This window comes from Caloenas nicobarica, chromosome 7, assembly GCF_036013445.1.
Source record: "Caloenas nicobarica isolate bCalNic1 chromosome 7, bCalNic1.hap1, whole genome shotgun sequence".
Taxonomy (NCBI): domain Eukaryota; kingdom Metazoa; phylum Chordata; class Aves; order Columbiformes; family Columbidae; genus Caloenas; species Caloenas nicobarica.
The window spans coordinates 32756316-32773962 of record NC_088251.1 but is presented as its reverse complement, the minus strand read 5'-3'; the positions used below and the strand labels follow the sequence as shown (position 1 = coordinate 32773962).

The 17647-nt window shown below is 41.8% G+C and overlaps 1 protein-coding gene across 2 annotated transcripts in view; it reads left to right on the top strand.

The window, feature by feature from the left end:
• The window catches only part of RTKN2 (rhotekin 2), a 47660-nt gene extending 43315 nt beyond the window's left edge, over positions 1-4345 (top strand). For both annotated transcript variants that reach the window (XM_065639026.1, XM_065639025.1), the window contains one exon: positions 497-4345. In XM_065639026.1, the coding sequence (XP_065495098.1) occupies positions 497-1050 (554 nt within the window). In that variant the 3' untranslated portion in view covers positions 1051-4345. The remainder of the gene's footprint in view (positions 1-496) is intronic.
• Positions 4346-17647: the final 13302 nt, after the last annotated feature.

Genomic DNA, 17647 nt, shown 5'->3' with positions numbered 1-17647 from the left:
TAGAAAACTCAATATGAGGGATAAGAAATGAGGCAAGACAGTCTTAAAGCACATAAAGAAAAATGATATATGTGTGAAGATGTCCCATTTTCTGCAGTCTGGAAGCACAAGAATATTTAGTCATAGTCTTTTTCATGGGCCTTCTGTGAAATGAAATTTTCAAAGCACTATACAACAAAATATGTTTAATATCTAATACATATAGGTTTCCCAGTAGTACATTATGTTTTATATTTTTACTTGGAAAGAAATATCAATGCCTAACCTGTTGCCTCAGTGCCAGCTGTCACGAAGACTGTTCCCTCTCGTCACCTCAGTTCTCTCTTTGAAAGCCTGTGTATTCTTTTTCATCCATTAATACTCTTAATAGTAGTCCAGACTTCATGAGACGTAGTTAATACAGTTTTGTATTCTGAATAGCAATAACGAAATAGGTAGCAGTAAAATCATTGGTAGTGTTTTAATCTGAGTTAATTGCTGTCCCTTAAAATTACAGGCATTGATTCTCCAGTGAAACATGAAGGCTTAGCTGATATCATACAAAGAAAAATAGAAGAGAGTGATGGTGAGTTCCTGCTTGGCCAGCAAAAAGAGTCTGCAGCTTCCTTATGGGCTTCACTCTTTGATGGATCTCATGAGATGGTTGTTCAGAAAAATGTGCATCTGAGCCCAAAAAGAGATACTACAAGTCCTAACGATAGCAGAGGAAAGAAAAGAAGAGCCCCACCTCCACCCTCTGACAAGGCACCGTACAGTGCAAAAGCGCAAGTGAACACAGAGCAATTGGGCAAGGAAAACTGGGTGAAGTCTGACCGTACACCTGCTGGTAGTTCTTCCTCTGATGCCAAGTTAGCTACGAGAATGCAGCAGTTGCAGACACCTGTTGCTGCTCCTTACAAAGCTGGTGCTTGTAGAAAAAGCAGCTTAGCTGGCCTTGGGAATCCCATTTCACTGCTTACCAAGACCAAGTCTGAAACCAAACCGGTACCAGCACCTAGGCAGAAATGCATCACAGAAATGCTAGACCCTAGATCGTGGTTGCAGCCGTAGACATCATAATTAGCTTAGAAGAGTCTTGGAATTTTAAGTTTCTTAGCCTTCTACTATAACTCTAGTAAAAATAGATTTTAGCCTATAGCTTGTAAGAACTGAGGCTGAAGTTCTGGTTTTTGGTTTTTTTTTCTTTTAGCCAGGGCATTACTACTAGCTGCAGTCTCGGCTGTACTCATTATCGCTAATATCTGCATAATTGCACTAGTAACAGGAGTTACCTCTACCTGAAGTAACGGTGCTACTTCTGAAAAGACCGGTTCAGTGCTTTCCCCTTGAAAAGCTGGCAGTGTTCAGGGTAACTCGGTGTCCCTGCAGCAGGGATGTCACTGTTGCCTTCTACCAGTCGCTCCGTTTAGCCCACCTGCAACTCCTCAGGCTGGTTCAAGTGGGAATTTCGCACACCTTCAGCACAGATCTTGCAAAGCTGCTTTTCTTGGGCTCCATACTTGGCTTCACCTAAAATATTCTTATCTTTCCTTTGCTGTTTGGGAACCACTGCTTTTAAGTTAATGTACTATGACAAGTTATTGTGCGCCCTGAATGGCTCTGTAACTCCGTATGAATTTCTGAAGCAGTTCTACCAATTTACTGTGGGATCTCCTAAATTCCTGCTGATGCGTACACTGTCTGAATTGACCAGGGTTGTCTGAGTGTGAGCAAGAGTGTGATCCATCACTGCAGCTTGTTTTGGACTAAGATGAGCATTTAAAAGCAGTACTGTGTGTGAACAGCTATTCAGGCTCTCATTTTCATGGTGGGTTTTTTTGGTTTGGTTGGTTGGATTTTTTTTCTGGCTAATGGGACTCTAGCAAAGTTTTTCCTTTGTGGAGCCTCTCGGCCGTTCCTGGTAGATAGCTGGTTTGTAAACACAGCAGTGTTACTGGTGAAAAAATCGGGTTTTTTGCACTACTCGTTCTTTCAAATAGCAGAGAGTAAGTACTTTAGGTGAAAATATTGAACTTTGATGTTCTTCCAGCAACATGTTCTCCATTTTTGTAAGAATCATGGGTTATTAGGGTTCCTGTGGCACCTGCCAAACATTTATTGCATACAAAAAAGATTCTATTCTCTGGATCCACAGCTTAAATATCCAACCCTTTGCTTGGTTGATGCATTTATCTCAGGTGCTGGTACTTAGCCACGAGCAAAGGTCCGCTCTAGAGCCTTGGTATTCAGACCTGTGTTGAGAGGGTCATATAGGCAACTGTTCATGAATTTAACTGTATTTTTTTTTTCTTAAACTGCAGATGGTTTTGGGAGCTTTACCATTTCTCCAGAACATTCTGTGTGCATGGTTGGTTTCTTTATCTATTTTTTTTTTCTTCTGCTAGGCTCTTGGCTGCCCAGCCGTAAAGGTATCTGCTTGATTCCCTCAGTGGTTCATTGGCTATTATTTGGGATGGGGCTTGAGGGGCGGGTTTCATTTACGTATCCTTCTGCAGGATTAGAGCCCTTCATTTCTAGAATGTTCTTGTTCATTCTTCGTTTAATCGCATTGCATTTTTTCCCCCTGAAACAACCACAATTATTCTTACAATAAATCACACTGCTACTTAAGTGGATGGTTTGTGAAAGTTTTATAAATAGGAACAGAAAAACTGAAGAATAACTACATGATTATGTAAATTGGACACAGTCGGCTAAGTGGACTGTACAACTCTGAACAAGAAATGGGAAAAATAAACAGGGGGGGAAAAAAGCATATTTTCCAAAATGCAGATGCAGTTTATTTAGCTTTAAATCTAGCTTTAAATGTTACTGTGCTCTGGAAAGAAAGAAAACCTTTTTTTCTTGGTAACCCCCTTCCATTTAGTTGTTATATTTCACAATAGATCTCATAAATATAAGGCAAGAAGGGCACCATAATGAGCATTTATTTTTAAATTCAACAGACCATTGAATTTCAACAAGCAGTTTCTCTATTCAGTGGCTTTGTTTTGAACTGAACATTTTAGGGAGGCATTTAATATTAATTTGAAGTCTTCGAGTGATGAGAATTCACTCACATCTCCTGTTGCAATAGTTAATTACCCCAGGTACATTTTTCACTTGATTTTCTATTTGCATTTCTAGCTCCACCTTAAGTTATTCTAGTCTTTTTATGCATTTGATTGCTTATATTGATCTCTGTAGTATCAGCTTTTCTAATTGCTTGTGTGTAGTTATAAATCATGATTATGTCCCTTTTAACCTTTTCTCTGATGAGATGTAGTGAATTCCTTAACTTTCTTATGGCAATGAATGTTATCCAAGACTAATTAATCTTCACGTTCTTTTCTGTACTTCTCATGTATTGAAATATTTTCAAGTGTGACATCTGAATTAGATGCCACATGATCTATCAGGACTGTACAGAGGCATAATGTGATCCTCTTATTCTAATTAATAACTCCTTCCCTTCCTTGCTCAAAAATTGTATTCTCCTTTTTTTGCGGAATCATTGCCTTGGGTGGTGACTGTTATGGCTCAAGTCCTCTTCAGAGTCTCTTTCAAGAATGTGGTACATGATCCTCTTATTATCATACCTTATTTTTTTCTTAGAAATATACACTGTATTTTGCCAACATTACAATACTGCTCATGAAGTGATCCTGATTGCTCTGTATAAGTGACCTGTCCTCATTCTTTACTACGCCAGCAGTCTGCTTGTCCTTTGGAAATTTATTGCAAGTGATTTTTTACAGTTTCTTCCAGATCATTGATTTTTAAAATGGAATGCAAGGCAAGGTTTGTGGAGAGAGGTGGTAAGTTTTTATTGCATCAGTGACATGGGTAGGGTGATGGGGAAAAGCAAACAGGCCATTGAGTTCATGTTCCTTTTTTCCCAGAGCCTTTAAAAAAATTGTATAAGATGGAAAACAACTATAGTTCTTACTGATTCCCTATTAGTACTGCATTTTGAAATGAGCTTTCTGTCTTCAACATAACATTCTATATTGATGTTACCTTATACTGATATTTTAAAGGAAGTGAGATGTTCATCTGGTTTTCAGGAGGTGATTTTGCGTCCTGACGGGTAACACCTCAGTGCGGGTGTCTTGGTATGAAAGAGTAAAATTCAACCAGTTTTTCAAGACCTATTCTCCATGAGGCTGTGTTGATTGACATTTTATATCTATCCTTAAATTAGACACATATGAGGCAGTTCACTATGTTGCTCTGCTGACTGCTAAGCAAACTAGGCCATTAATTACTCTCTGATCATCCTGCTCCAGAACCCCAGTGCTGTTCTCATGGTCCTGCGAACCATCCAGGTGGTGTTGGGACTTGTGTAACTAATTGCACATTTAGGCTCCTACAGCTGGGAAAGCTTTTGCTACTCAATGTAGTCTCTGTTATTTCAAACAACCAGTATGTAATCCCTATTATGAGGCATCAGCTGACTTCAGGTTTTAGTATTTATTGTTACTGACTTAGTCTTTTTTTTTGTTTCCTTCTGTGTTGCCATTTATTATTGTCTTTGCATCGTCTGTCAAGCAATTTGGTTTAACTGATAAAAACTGCATGTTACCAGCAAATGTTGATCATAGGTATAAAGTCCTTTGTAAGAAATACATTTGTACTCAGCTTTTGTCTACGGAGGAGAACATAAATATTAGTAATAAAAACAGAGCACAATTTTAGGAGTATAATCAGATGATATATCTGTGAGGAAAATCAATATTTTTTTTTGCTTTTTCATATAGGGATGAATTGTAATGCTTTATTACTGACATCCCTTATATCATCACAAAGACTTGTTCAAAAATTAGAACTCTTTCTTTGTAGTTGTTTTTTGTTTGTTTGTTGTTTGTTTGTTTGTTTGTTTTTTCCTCAAGTTTTCCTGACTAGAATGAGGATGAATATTCAAAACAGGATTTAAGACAGATAAATGGCTTGTACCTGGGTGCTCTGACTCATGACTCAAAATATCGATGATCAAAAACCAGAAGTCATTTGATCAGCATCCATGGGACGTATTTCACAGAGGCACAGGTGACATTGTCCATCTCAGAGTGAATGTCCCAAACCACCCAGTGCAGCGCAAGGAGGCCATGGGGGCATCTGCTGCTGCCAAACCACACGTGACGAGGTCCTTTCTGAGAAATGTATCAGGCCCGTGCTGAAAATTGTGCCTGCTTTTTTGCTGCTGGAATGAATTAATTGCTGCTTAAAAGCAGAATTAAGTAGTGGGATTGCCGTCTTGAAGCTGGGTGGAGACGACAGTCAAACCGAACTCCTCTTTTAGGAAATTCAGCTTTGAAAACAATTGCTAGTCCAGACTTGAATATAAATTCCACAGAACATGAACAGCTTGTGAAATATTGACTGAACAAAGACTTAATTTAGTAACTTTTAATATTGTACCTAACGTCTTCAGCTGTTTGCTTGGTCTTGGAATGGTAGACGGTACATTTTGTGATTTTAAAGACATTAGCTTAAAATGTTTACATTTTTACTAGTAATGTGATTTTTTTTCTATGTTAATTATATTACTAGTTATTTTATGGTAGTTTGTACATATTTTGAAATCCTGTTGTAGTATTCAGAGTTGATTTGTAATTAATGTAGATTGCCTTAATAGCAAAATGCAGATTGTGAAACATTAGACCAGAAATCTCTTTCTGCTGCTAACACTGTATTTCTGTTAAAATATACAAGTTAAATTAAAAACGTTTCTAGAGAAAAAGTGTTCTGATGTAATTTTCTTGAATCCTGGAACTACATTAAGCATTCTTTCAGTTTATAAACCATGGGTGATGGCTGCTATAAAATCAGAGAACCTCCAGGTAGCTGCCTTTCTCCTGGGCCTGCGGAACGTGTCCCTCTGGGCTCAAACTGATGTAGCTCACAGTGTTGGCCTCAGCTTTCTGAGGTGGAGAAAAGGAGAAAACACCACGTGGCAGCTGGCACTGGTTGCTCAACTGCTCATCCAGTGCAACCGACAGATCTGTGAGTGAACACCTGAAGTCAGAAACGGTGTCTGAGATGCACCTTGTTCCCACGAATGTGCCTAAACTTTTTCTTTTAGGTGCTATTGTACTTCTCTACAGTCCTGCTAAATAAATAAATAAACAAATTTTAAAAAGCGAAGCAGCTTTACCTCATTCAGTCCGCTGTGTGAGGTGACTTCCACGTGGCGCTGCTAATTCCAAGCTAACTGTGCCACTCCAGTAAAGCGTTCTTTTGGCCCAGTTGTCATAAAAGAACCGTAATAAACCTAGAGAGAATTGTTAAGACATTTTAGTTTTGGAATATTTGACTAATTAAAAAGTCCATGAAAAAAAACCAAAGGGTGACTGATAATTGCAAAGCCAGGCAATGCAGCCGAGTGATTTAACGAAAATCACACTGCAGCTAAAGCTGCTGCAATTTGCTTTAAGGGATCATATTAAAGTAAGTTATGATGATCTCTTCGTATAAGCATTGCCAAATGGTTATAGTGTAATCTTTTTATATATATATATATATATATAAAATATATTCACAGAAAATTCTGTTTGCGAGACATGAAAATAAATTAGTTTTCATGGGAAAAAAAAAGCAATCTTTCAACAGGTTTATATCAAGATATCTTTCTAAATGTTCTTTACGTACCATCCGAATGGAGAAAAAAAAAATAGTAACTGATTAAGTATCTTTTATTCTGTTAAGGCTTTTCTTCACATTCCTATAAACTTCTTCCAAAATATTAGGTTGGTGCAAAAGTAATTGTGGTTTTGGACTGTGAATTTTAAGTCATTATAACTAGACTCAAACACGTCTTTGTTAATCAAAAGAGGAACCATTACAATCAACACATTTTTGCCAACCAGAAATAAGTTTGTTTATTCCTGTAGCACAAAAAAAATTCCATGCTTCAGGATTTGACGAACTCTTGGAAAGCAAGCATTTTCTGCGTCCTGCTTGTTGTGGAAGTGTTTTCCCTGCAAAACGTTGTCGAGATGCTTGAAGAAGTTGGTGGTTGGCGAGCCATCAGGTGAATATGGCAGATGAGGCAAAACTTTGTATCTCAATTCGTTCCACTTTTGAAGCGCTGTTTCTTCATGTGCAGTCAGGTGGTGTTGTGGAGAAGAATTGGTCTCTTTCTGTTGACCTATGCCGGCTGCAGGGGTTGCAGTTTTCAGTGCATCTCATCGATTTGCTGAACAGACTTCTCAGATGGAATGGTTTCGCTGGGAATCAGAAAGCTGTAGTGCATCAGCCCAGCAGCAGACCACCGAGCAGTGACCATGACCTTTTCTGGGGGGACAGTTTGGCTTTGGGAAATGCTTTGCAGGTTCTTGGTCCAGCCACTGAGCTGGTTATTGTATAAAATCCACTTCTCATCACACGTCACAATCCGATTGAGAAGTGTTTCGTTGTTGTTGTGTACAAGAAGAGACGACACTTCAAAATGACGATTCTTTTTTCTTTTTTTTTTTTTTTAAATTTTCGGTCAGCTCATGAGCCACCCACTTATCAAGCTTTTTCACCTTTCCAATTTGCTGCCAATGCTGAATGACTGTAGAATGGTCGACGTTGAGCTCTTTGGCAATTTCTCATGTAGTTGTCAGAGGATCAGCATCGATGATTGCTCTCTATTGGTCACTGTCACCTTCCGATGACTGGCCGCTACACTTCTCATCTTCAAGGCTCTCGTCTCTTGTGAAACCTGTTGACCTATCGCTGCACTGTACATTCATTAGCAGTTCCTGGGCCAAACACGTTGTTGATTTATGCACATTGTTTCCACTGCTTTATGACCCATTTTGAACTCAAGAAAATCTCTGGAATTTGCTTTTTGCCTAACATCATTTCCATAGTCTAAAATAAATATAAACAGCAAGTAATGTCAGTAACAAATAAAGCAGAAAGCGAGAAAAGCGCATTAAAATGATGTATAACATAACCACATTTAAGAATGTGTTCCAATATCAAACAGCAAACTTCAACAATGCAAAAAAAAAACGACCCACAATTCCTTTTGCACCAGCCTAATAGTTACAAAAGAATAGAATTTATAATCTACATTGTCTCACCTCAGGTTTCTCTGATATTGTCCCAGTGTCACCTGTGTCAGAGGCGATGGGGAATACCTGCAGAAGGAAGTTGTGGAGTCACTTTTGGTACACAGCTTCTTCCCAGCCCTTGGTAATTACGGGCTCTTTTATAAGCAGATGTGGGAAACCATTTAGTCTGTTGAAGATTCACTGCACATCTGTCTGGACATGAATTCATACTAGCACTTCAAAGTTTTAAAAAAAAAAAGTGTGTGTTTTTTTTTTTTTTAAATTTACTTACACCTTTGCATCACTATTGCCTTGTAGCATTTGCAGTTTGATGATATGGCACAAGAGGGTTTTTTTTTTTCCTGAACTTTAAAATTTGTATATTTCCTTTTGCTAAGAGGGAACGAGTTAGTAATTGTCCATCACCTTCCTTTTTTTGTCACTGTTTATAGAGATGGTACCAAAACACAAATATCTTTCCATAGTTTTTTTCACTGTGAAGACAAGCAGTCCCAGTCTTCTCCATCTTTCTTTAGAGTATATTTTCCATTATCTAATTAGTGTCTATTTCAAAATCCCACATGGATTTTGATAGTATCTTTCTTGAGCTGGATGCTTGGAGCTGTGCACGCACTTCTAGCTCGGGTGTACTTTTGGTTTACAAGAGCAGAGTGTGTTCATGAGTATCGTCTCCATTTTAGCTGTTCATTTTGCCTTAGCAAAAAAACAAACAAAAATGTTTCCACTGCTCTGTGACCAGAATGGTCTGTGCTTAAATGAAGATGCACCTTAGGAAAGGAAAGAAAAGAAGATCCCAGCAGCATTATGGTGAGCTTAACGTCTGACTTAAAAATTTCTCAATAGCAAGAAAAATATTACGGAAGCGGAGCTGGCACAAGTGAGCTGCTCTGTGCACACAACATTTGTTTTTCAGATGGCAGCAGCTGCTTTACTTCCTTTGTTTTGAGTGATCGCTACTCTTGAGTCCCTCATGTCTGTACGCAGGGGTTGAGAGATTTTTAAAATAAAGAGAGAGCACTTTAACTGACCTTCTCATGATGTGGATGCGTCAGCCGGTGTCACAGGATCCACAGTCCTGAGCTGCCGGATCCTCAGCCCGTGAATTTGGGAAAACCGAGGGCCTGTGGCAGGTTTGCTTTTCCTTCTCCCGAATCCGGACTCATGGACTGAGCGCAGAGGACAAGGCTGCTCCTCTCACCGCCCCGGCTTTATCTCACAGCGTTTGACATTACCTGGGGCACACCAGCTCTTCAAACCTGGAAGAAACTTTGCACTAAGTCAGGAGAGTCTCACATTCTATGAAGTAAATGGAAAGCTTTTTATTAAGGAGAAATCCTAATAATGTTATTCCACACACAGCTCCAGGTCAAACCAGATTTACTATACCATGCCTTCAATATATCAGCTATTTTTATTATTTTAATAAGAGTTCATTTTTACATCTAATAATACATCCCATTTTACTCGTGATGACCTCATTAGAAAATTTCTTAAGTATCTGCTTGATCATTACCCTTCAGTGAAGAATGGTCTGCTCACTTGGGACTAGCTCAGGTTTATCCCAGCTCACGCAATAACCAGTTAAGCCTATAGACCAATGCACGCTTTTCCATGTATCCATTAAAATAATTGCATAATTCCTTGGCAAGTAAAGCTAGTGATTTCCAAGCATTAATGCTTAACCCACTATTTACATTTTTCATAAGGATAAACCAGAACATACCAGTTTTCTGCTACTTGTACAGTTTGCTGGAGTGATTAACACAAACTTCAGCAACAATTGTTTACTTGCCTTTTCCTACGTGTTTCCTTCAGCAGGGCAAATTCTGTCAACCATACCTGAAAAAAAAAAAGAAAAAAAAAAAGGAAAGATAGAGCCAATTATTTAGTTAGGCTCCATCTGTCTCTTATTGAAGCATTAAAGAGAGCCAAGGGGTTACTGCAGAAGCAATTATTTGAATCAGGGCACATCGTTACAAGTGTATAAATACAGTTCAGTCTTACCTCTATTAAACAAGAGCCAATGCAAGGGCTATGGCTTCTCCTCACCTACAAGCAGGGACAGGAGTGGCAGTAGTGTCCGTCACAGGTTTTGAGGCATTAGTCCTTGGCGGTGCTGGATTTTGCAAACAGTGCAACGTGTCATGGTCGTGACCTGAATACCGCCATCCGCACAGGCTCTTCTGATCTGGGATCGTGCAGGAAAGGGAAAAGAATTCCAATTCTCCCCATTTCTAGAGAGATTACACTAAATAAGATATTTTTAATGGGAGAACAGGGCAGTACTGAAAAGCTGACTGTGCTAGGAGTTTCATCTGACCCACAGAAGCTCAATTAGGATGTTTTTTGCAAACCTGCCTGATGTTACCACTGCCCCTCAGCTTTCTGGGCAACTTTTCTGGCTTTTTCTAGTGACAAAATGTTCGGAGATGATATTGTTTAGTCCTTGTACTTCACTTTTCAAGCCCCTTACAACAGAGAGTTTGGAACCTTTAAGTCCTCCTTGCCTTTCAGTGTCTCTGTAGGAATTAGTCTTATCTGGCAGGAACATATTTAATCTTGGCTGGCTTGCAAAGCACGCGAGGTGCGGCAGCTGAAAAATGGAAGCGTGGCTTTATGTTTGGCCAGCGTGTTGCAGGCTGTGACTGGTCTGCGGAGCGGAGTTTGGGGCTGTCTTGTGATACACCGAGATCCTCCCCGTGCTGTCGAAGGAGCAGCAGTTACGCCGGTGAAAGCCCTTCCCGTAACACCCCGCGGACAGAGGAGCTGAAGAGAGATCAGAAACTCCTTTCCGGTGGGAAGACCCAGGTCTTCAGTACCTGGGTCAAACTTCAGCAGCGATCCTGCGATTTTCCCTGGTGCTCTGTTCACAACGAAGCACTAAAATGTGCACAGGAGATTCAGACTCTCCTGGACATGCGACAGAGAGCGGCCGGCCGGCACTGCTGCGCACTGAGACACCCGCCTGTCCGGTCCCCAGCTCAGACACCCACAAGCCTTGCTCTGCTTTTTATCCCACACCAGTGCAATCACAGCACCTCCCTTCAGGAGAAAGTCTTAAAGTGCTTTATAATCATTAAACCTCACAATACCCCCTGGGTTAATGATTTGTATCGTGCTCAGGTTTGTTGTGGGGTTTTTTTTTTTCCCTTTTAGCAGGATCCTGACCTGATAGTCAAATTATACGTGCAAATTCTGATTTCGATAAACTAAAGCTTAGAAGAACAAACGAGTTTTCCATGGCCTCCTCTTCTGTTGTAGTCCAGCATTTCGAGGTGCGATCCTCACCAAGTGCTCCCCAGAGCTGCAGCTTTCCAAGCCAGAGCCCCTTCTGGCGCTCCCATTCATGCATTCTGTCAAACAACATCCTCTTTGATTTTTATCAAGGTCTTCTTGACTGAGAGCTTCAAAGCAATTAATTCAGTGCTCCATGATTGCAGCTGCTGAATAATTGTTTGTTAGAGTATTTTCTTTCCCAGGCAAGAGATGTAAAATAGTTGCTCCTCTCAATAAACAAGTTGTCAAATGTGATTAGTTAATGGACCTGTAATCATGCACTATCATAAAGGTAAGGATTTGGTAAGTGCTATGTGAAAATGCATATTTAAATTAAAGCTATAGGGGAAGATTTTTCCCATAGGAAATCTTGCTATCAATGCTGAAACAGACTATTTACCATTCATAATGATTAACTGTAGATCATTAATTAAAGAAAACAAGAGATTAGTCATCAAGCATTTCAAATTAAAGATGCGTTGATTATTTGAGTTACCTTTAGGTCTGGTTGGGAGATCAGGTTAGTGCCCAGGTCCCTGTGCCTGAGCCAGCCTTTCCTTGTGACTGAAGCAAAAGCCTCTTAAAATTAAGGTGAAAAATGTACTGGTATATTAAACTGCAAGAACCTAAATGTGATCTGATGTTCCTGGTCACCAGCCCTGTGACTTGTTGTCCCGTTCTTGGTCAGACGTGTGTTAAGAAGCAGAAACAGAGCACTTGGGCTCGTCAGTTAGTGGGAGAGAGGGAATGTCTCATTTTTTGGCGAGAGTGCTAAATTCGAAGCTAAATGCAGTGACAGTGAGTGTGTATTATAGCTGAAAAAGCTAATTAGCTTGTTTTCATTCCTAAATAATAAATCTACCTTTCCAACAGCCCTTTAGAAGAAACCTCAGACAATCCTGCAGTGGCATCTGTGGAAAACCAAAGGCCTGGGCAAAGGCATCTTGCAAGGTTGGGGTTTTTTCCGCCCTCACCTGGGAAATGTACATTCAACAGTATCATTTCCTAAAGACTTTTCCTTGCCAGAAAAAGAAAACATTTTTTTCCCCCCCCCTTTGGTTAAAAGCTGTTATCTATTATAGAAATTTAATTCTCCATTTGGGAATTACAAGCAGTAATACAATAATAATCATTGTTGGTTACTACACACTAATTTCAAACTATTCCAGGCAGCCGCCTTCTGCTTTCTGTGCAATCTTTTAGCATTAGGCTCCAATATAAAATGAAATTACTCTAAACCGTCTGTCAAATTTGACTATTCTTTTAAAAGGACATAGCTGTTACTTACATCATATAATAGCAACAGGAGTAATTTAATTACTAGTCAGGTATGAAAAATAAGACTTCAGCTTGCAACGTTCAGGTAATTAAGCACCTACCTGCTATAAAAAAGAAAATAATCGGGGCCCGCGTGAGGGACGATGGCACTGGATTTCTGCAAGACTTGGGTTTGATGCACCTTCCTGGATGCTTTTCAAAAGGTGAGCGTTTGACCGGGACTGCAGGCTTCCAGGTATGTGTAAATACACTTCTTTGCTAAGAAGATTCCCCTTTGCTAACCCCAGATCATAACACTGAGGCAGCTGGCTTTAAAAAGGCCATGGAATATTATTTATATCGACGTTTTGGCTGTTCAATCCAGTAGGTCACACTGGAGAGGCTTTGCTTTTCTCCTCCAAGGCTTTGTCGTAACGAACCTTGAGATTTGTGAACACGGTGTTTTCAGACACAGCCCCGCAAATTACATCGCTCACAAAGAGCACCCGTGTTTCCTTGAAGGCTCACATGTGCTGGAGCAAGTGGCTGCGCCCCTTCTTTCCCCACACGTTTCTGGAGAGCCGTCCTCCTCCTCGTTAGTATGCAGCTGGTGCGGTGCGCGGGGTCTGCCAAGCAGAGCTTTTTAATTCTCCCTCACTGGAGAGAGGAAACTTCTGAACAAGAGAATGATTAATGGGGGGGGGAGGGGGGAAAGCAAACAAAATTTTAGAAGGAATAATAAAAACCCTCATCAAAAGTGAAACGATCAAGATTTACGAGGGTTCTATGAATTCCTCACATCCGTTCAAAGCAGGATGGCGTAAGTTGCAGCACACCGCGCTCGGCACGGCTATTAATGAGAAGAGCCGTGTTTACGCTTTCATTTACACCGCCTTCGTGCCCGCGGGCTCCGAGCGTGAGGCCTGCTCACACACGTAAGGAGAAAACGCAAAGCCAGGCCTGAGTAACTCAGGACCAGCTGGAGGGTTTTGGCTGCGGAAGGCGGGTGCTGCTGGCATGGGGGCGACCGGGGAGGGGGACACGTAGTAGGCGACTACAGTGAAACCTGGTTTCTTCAGGACTCCATGAAGCGTGGTATTTGGATAAATCCAGGTTTCCCTGGGAAGGCTAACTAGCTCACATCCAGCAGTGTTCACCGTAGCCCTGGAGAGATTTGTCAGGCGCTTTTCTCCTGCCATCCCCTTCACAGCTTTGGTGGAAGTCAAGGAAACGTTGCTGATGAGGTTTCTCACCACGGCTGTGGACATGCAGTCTTCCCATGCTCCTGCAGCAGAAAGCGCCAGCCAAACTGCACTAAAGGTGCCTCCAAGATGCTTGAAATTTGAAATCGTTGGAGCACATATACTTCAGCAGGTCTTTTTTTTTTTTCTGTTGTGAATCCAGCAGAGAAGTGCCTGGCTCAGCTGTGACACGTTTGCAATGAATTGTCTTCATACGAAATACTGAACTGGAATAATATCCCTTCACTCCCCATGACAGCAGTAGTAGATGCTTGAGCACTTTTCTTCGAATAGCTTGGCTTTGCTCTGCACCCCTCATACTCCCCTTCAACATCCAGCTCCATCACTACGGGTTTGTTAACAGCAGGCTCACTTGGGTTCCAGCCAGCAGAAGTCATAGAATCATCTTGGTTGGGAGAGACCCTCAAGGTCATCGAGTCCAACCATTAACCTAACACGGTCACTAAGAACCTCGTCAGGTCGTTATAAAGCACAACTCTTACACGATTATCTTTGTAGGCAGCACGAGCTGACATTTGTTCAGGGTGGATCACAGAAGCTCTCCCACATGATGTGTTGCAGAACAACTGATAGAAGCGTTGGGGACAATAGCCACAGATGGGCAGATGTGACACCCGAGCGCAGAGACGTCTCGGCCCGGGCAGACAGAGGTGACACCTGAACTCTTCCGAAGAGGTTTTGCAGCATGGTTGCTCCTCAGTGCCATGATCCTAAGCCCAGACTGCAAACCTTTCTGGACAGATTTGGAAGCCAGATCAAAATGCTGCAGATTAGTACGACCTACACCGGAGAGTTTAAGAAGTGCCCATACCAGTACACAGAGTGAATGCAGAGGCCGTGAACAGGAGAGGCAGAGAAACAGAGACTGCATCCCTACGTAATCCGGACAAAAATAATTCCATTTTTTTTTCACTATTTAAGCTTCATTCTGAGTATTAAATGTAAGGTAAAAGAGCCATACAATACAATGCAATAGGAGGTGGTCTAAACCAAACTGGGCTCCTAGGAACAGAGATACTCAACATTTACTTATGGAAATTAATACCTCCGTTCTAGCTGAAGCGGCAGGTCAGGAAGCTTCTAGCGAGCTTTGGCAAGGCTGGGGACACACCAGAGAGTTCCGGCCAGCAGGGCTGGCTGTGGCAGAGCACCCGTCTGCTCCCTGCCCTGGGACCAAGGCCTTCACAGACAACGCTAAAACAGCTGCTTAGAACAACTGTGGGAAGAGAAATACACTTTCAACATGAGGCAACTGAGCCCAGGCTTCTAGGAGCCCCTCTAGGCACTAAAAATACTTCGAAGATTCCGAAAAAAACCCTGGGAATGACAGGATTTAGGAAACTTTGATGAAAACAGACACTAATGGTCTATGAAATGCTTTGCTCACCACAAAGCAGATACTAATGCTACAGAGTCTACAGTTGGAAATCTGGAGTCATTGTATATTAATAATCTAAAATTAAAGCCCAAATGCTCTGCGTTGCACAAAGCTGGTATAAACCCATCCACCCCTCACACTCCTGCAAGCCCCCCAAGCCCCTGCTACAGATGGGTTATAGGGGCAGGATCGGTGCTGCCGAACACCGGGCACCAGAGCGAGATCCCAGGTTCCAGCAGGTCCCTGCCGGGACACCGGTGTTGGGTTTGCAAGGGCAGGACCGGGCTCTGCTGACGGCCCCGCACGGAACTCGCCTCTCCCCAGCCCTCCCGCCTCCTCTCCTGCTTTTCCCCAACCCTAACCCTGCTAAAACTGTACTGGAAGATCAGGAAAAATAGAGCTGAATTATCCATTTCTGGATAATAATCACCACAAGAAACCAGCACCGGCTCCTTGTGGAAAGCCACTCCAGTGCAAAAATGCCAGTGGTCCTCCTAAGCGCATTGCCCTCACAGCAAACGCTGAATCTTTGGCATTTCGGAGGGTAACAGAAATTTGCCTTTTCACCTTTTTTTTTTTTTTTTTTTTTTGAATGGTCTCACTTCTTTGCTTATGGACATTTAGAAAATGGTCTGTCCCTCACACCCAGCTGGCATGAGCCAAGGACGGCAGCCCCTGCCACCCCGGCGGGGACTCGGTCTCGAAGACGTGCGGCAGCCACACTGAGCACACACACGTGCTCCCTCTCTCTATTAGTGTTGTATATAAATCAATATTTTCTACTCCTTATTGACTGTTTTCTCCATCAGAAATTCAAGACCCATCTAGCCACAGTTCCTCGGAAGCCACGGGTGGCTGGAGGGAATCCAGGCAGGACGGCGTCAGTGCCCGAGCAGCTACAGGAGAAAGCAAATACATTGCAGCGCTTGGGCATCCACATTTTGCAAGCTTGAACCCCTGTGGACACGCTGCTTACGCAGTCGAGGCGCGTTTCTCTGTGTGCCCATGCGTGTCGATTTGTCCGTCCGTTTCTTCCGAATAAATTTCGAGACTAACACCAACCAAATAACCTACTAAACAATCCTGACCACCAGGGATGGAGGAGCAAGCAGTCTCTGAGGTAATTACATATTTCATTATATATTTATATATCTATTTATATATTTATTATATAAAAATTTATATAAATATATAATATATATAATATTATACATTTATATAATGAAAGTATCTACATCTCCATATAAATATATATTTAATATATTTCATTATGTATTTTTATAATTATCTATTTCATCATGCCCACAGGCATTATGAAACACTGCGAGTGGCTGGAGAGGTGAGACAGCTGGTACCCGCATCCTGTGGAGGAGCTGAAGTGCAGGACCGACTCACACAGATGCTGAGGAACCCCCATGGGAAGAGCCATGGGAGGGTGGGTGCGGAACCAGCTCCCTACCAGGGGACACCCCTCGGCGAGCGGTGTCCCCAGCCCGTGCAACGCGCTCTGCCCGCTGCCGCCTTTGCTCCTGTGGTCAAACCGCTGATACCCAGTTCAGTGGTGAGACAAAAAAAAAAAAATCTCTCTCTGCTAGAAATTCACCATCTCACTGTTTCAGGTGAGCACTGAGAAAAACATCCACTTCATGTCCTCCAAGGAAGTTACCCAGCTAAAACAGAGACCATCAGCCTAGATATTTGCAGTCCTAGCAGAAAGCAATCCTCTGCTCTCCTTCATTAATTTTTAGGGGAGGGGAAGCAGACAGAGACGATGACAGAGGGAATGAGGTGTCAGTTTGGCTGGAGCCATTTCACATTCACTTTCTCCTGCATCACAAGAAATCACCAGTGACACAGATTATTTTTGTTCCTCTTTGTAGGTCACCTTTAATAGAAATGTTAATAACGCTCGCTATCTGTATATCTGAAATCTTATATGGTAGCTGTGTAATTCACTGTCTTTATCAGCCTTCTTTAATGTATAATTTAATGCTTGTATAACTATTTTGTTTGGGTATGACTCTCAGAATTACGACTGAAAAAAATCTGTATGCTAGTTAACTACTTTTTACGGAAAGTATTTCTTTCATGTTATTTTAAAACCATGGAGCTGAGGGAAGTATTTTACGGACCAAAGAACCGCACAGGGTAGTTAATTTCTGTTTGAGCTGGTTTCTCTGCTATTTTAAAGGGTGCCATCAGGATCATTGCTATTTCTCTTGGTTGGGAGCCAGCTGACTCTTCTGCAGTTGCGACACATCCTTAAGCTGCTATTAAAGCCGGGGAAAATAGTAAATACAGGAGCTGGGTGCTGCATCACCCCACGCCGATGGGCGGAAAGAAGGAAGGAGGGTTTACCTGCTGTCCCAGGCACCCCAGGGCAGCCACTGCTGGAAATTAGGCACCGGGGATGCTGCATCCTTCTCCTG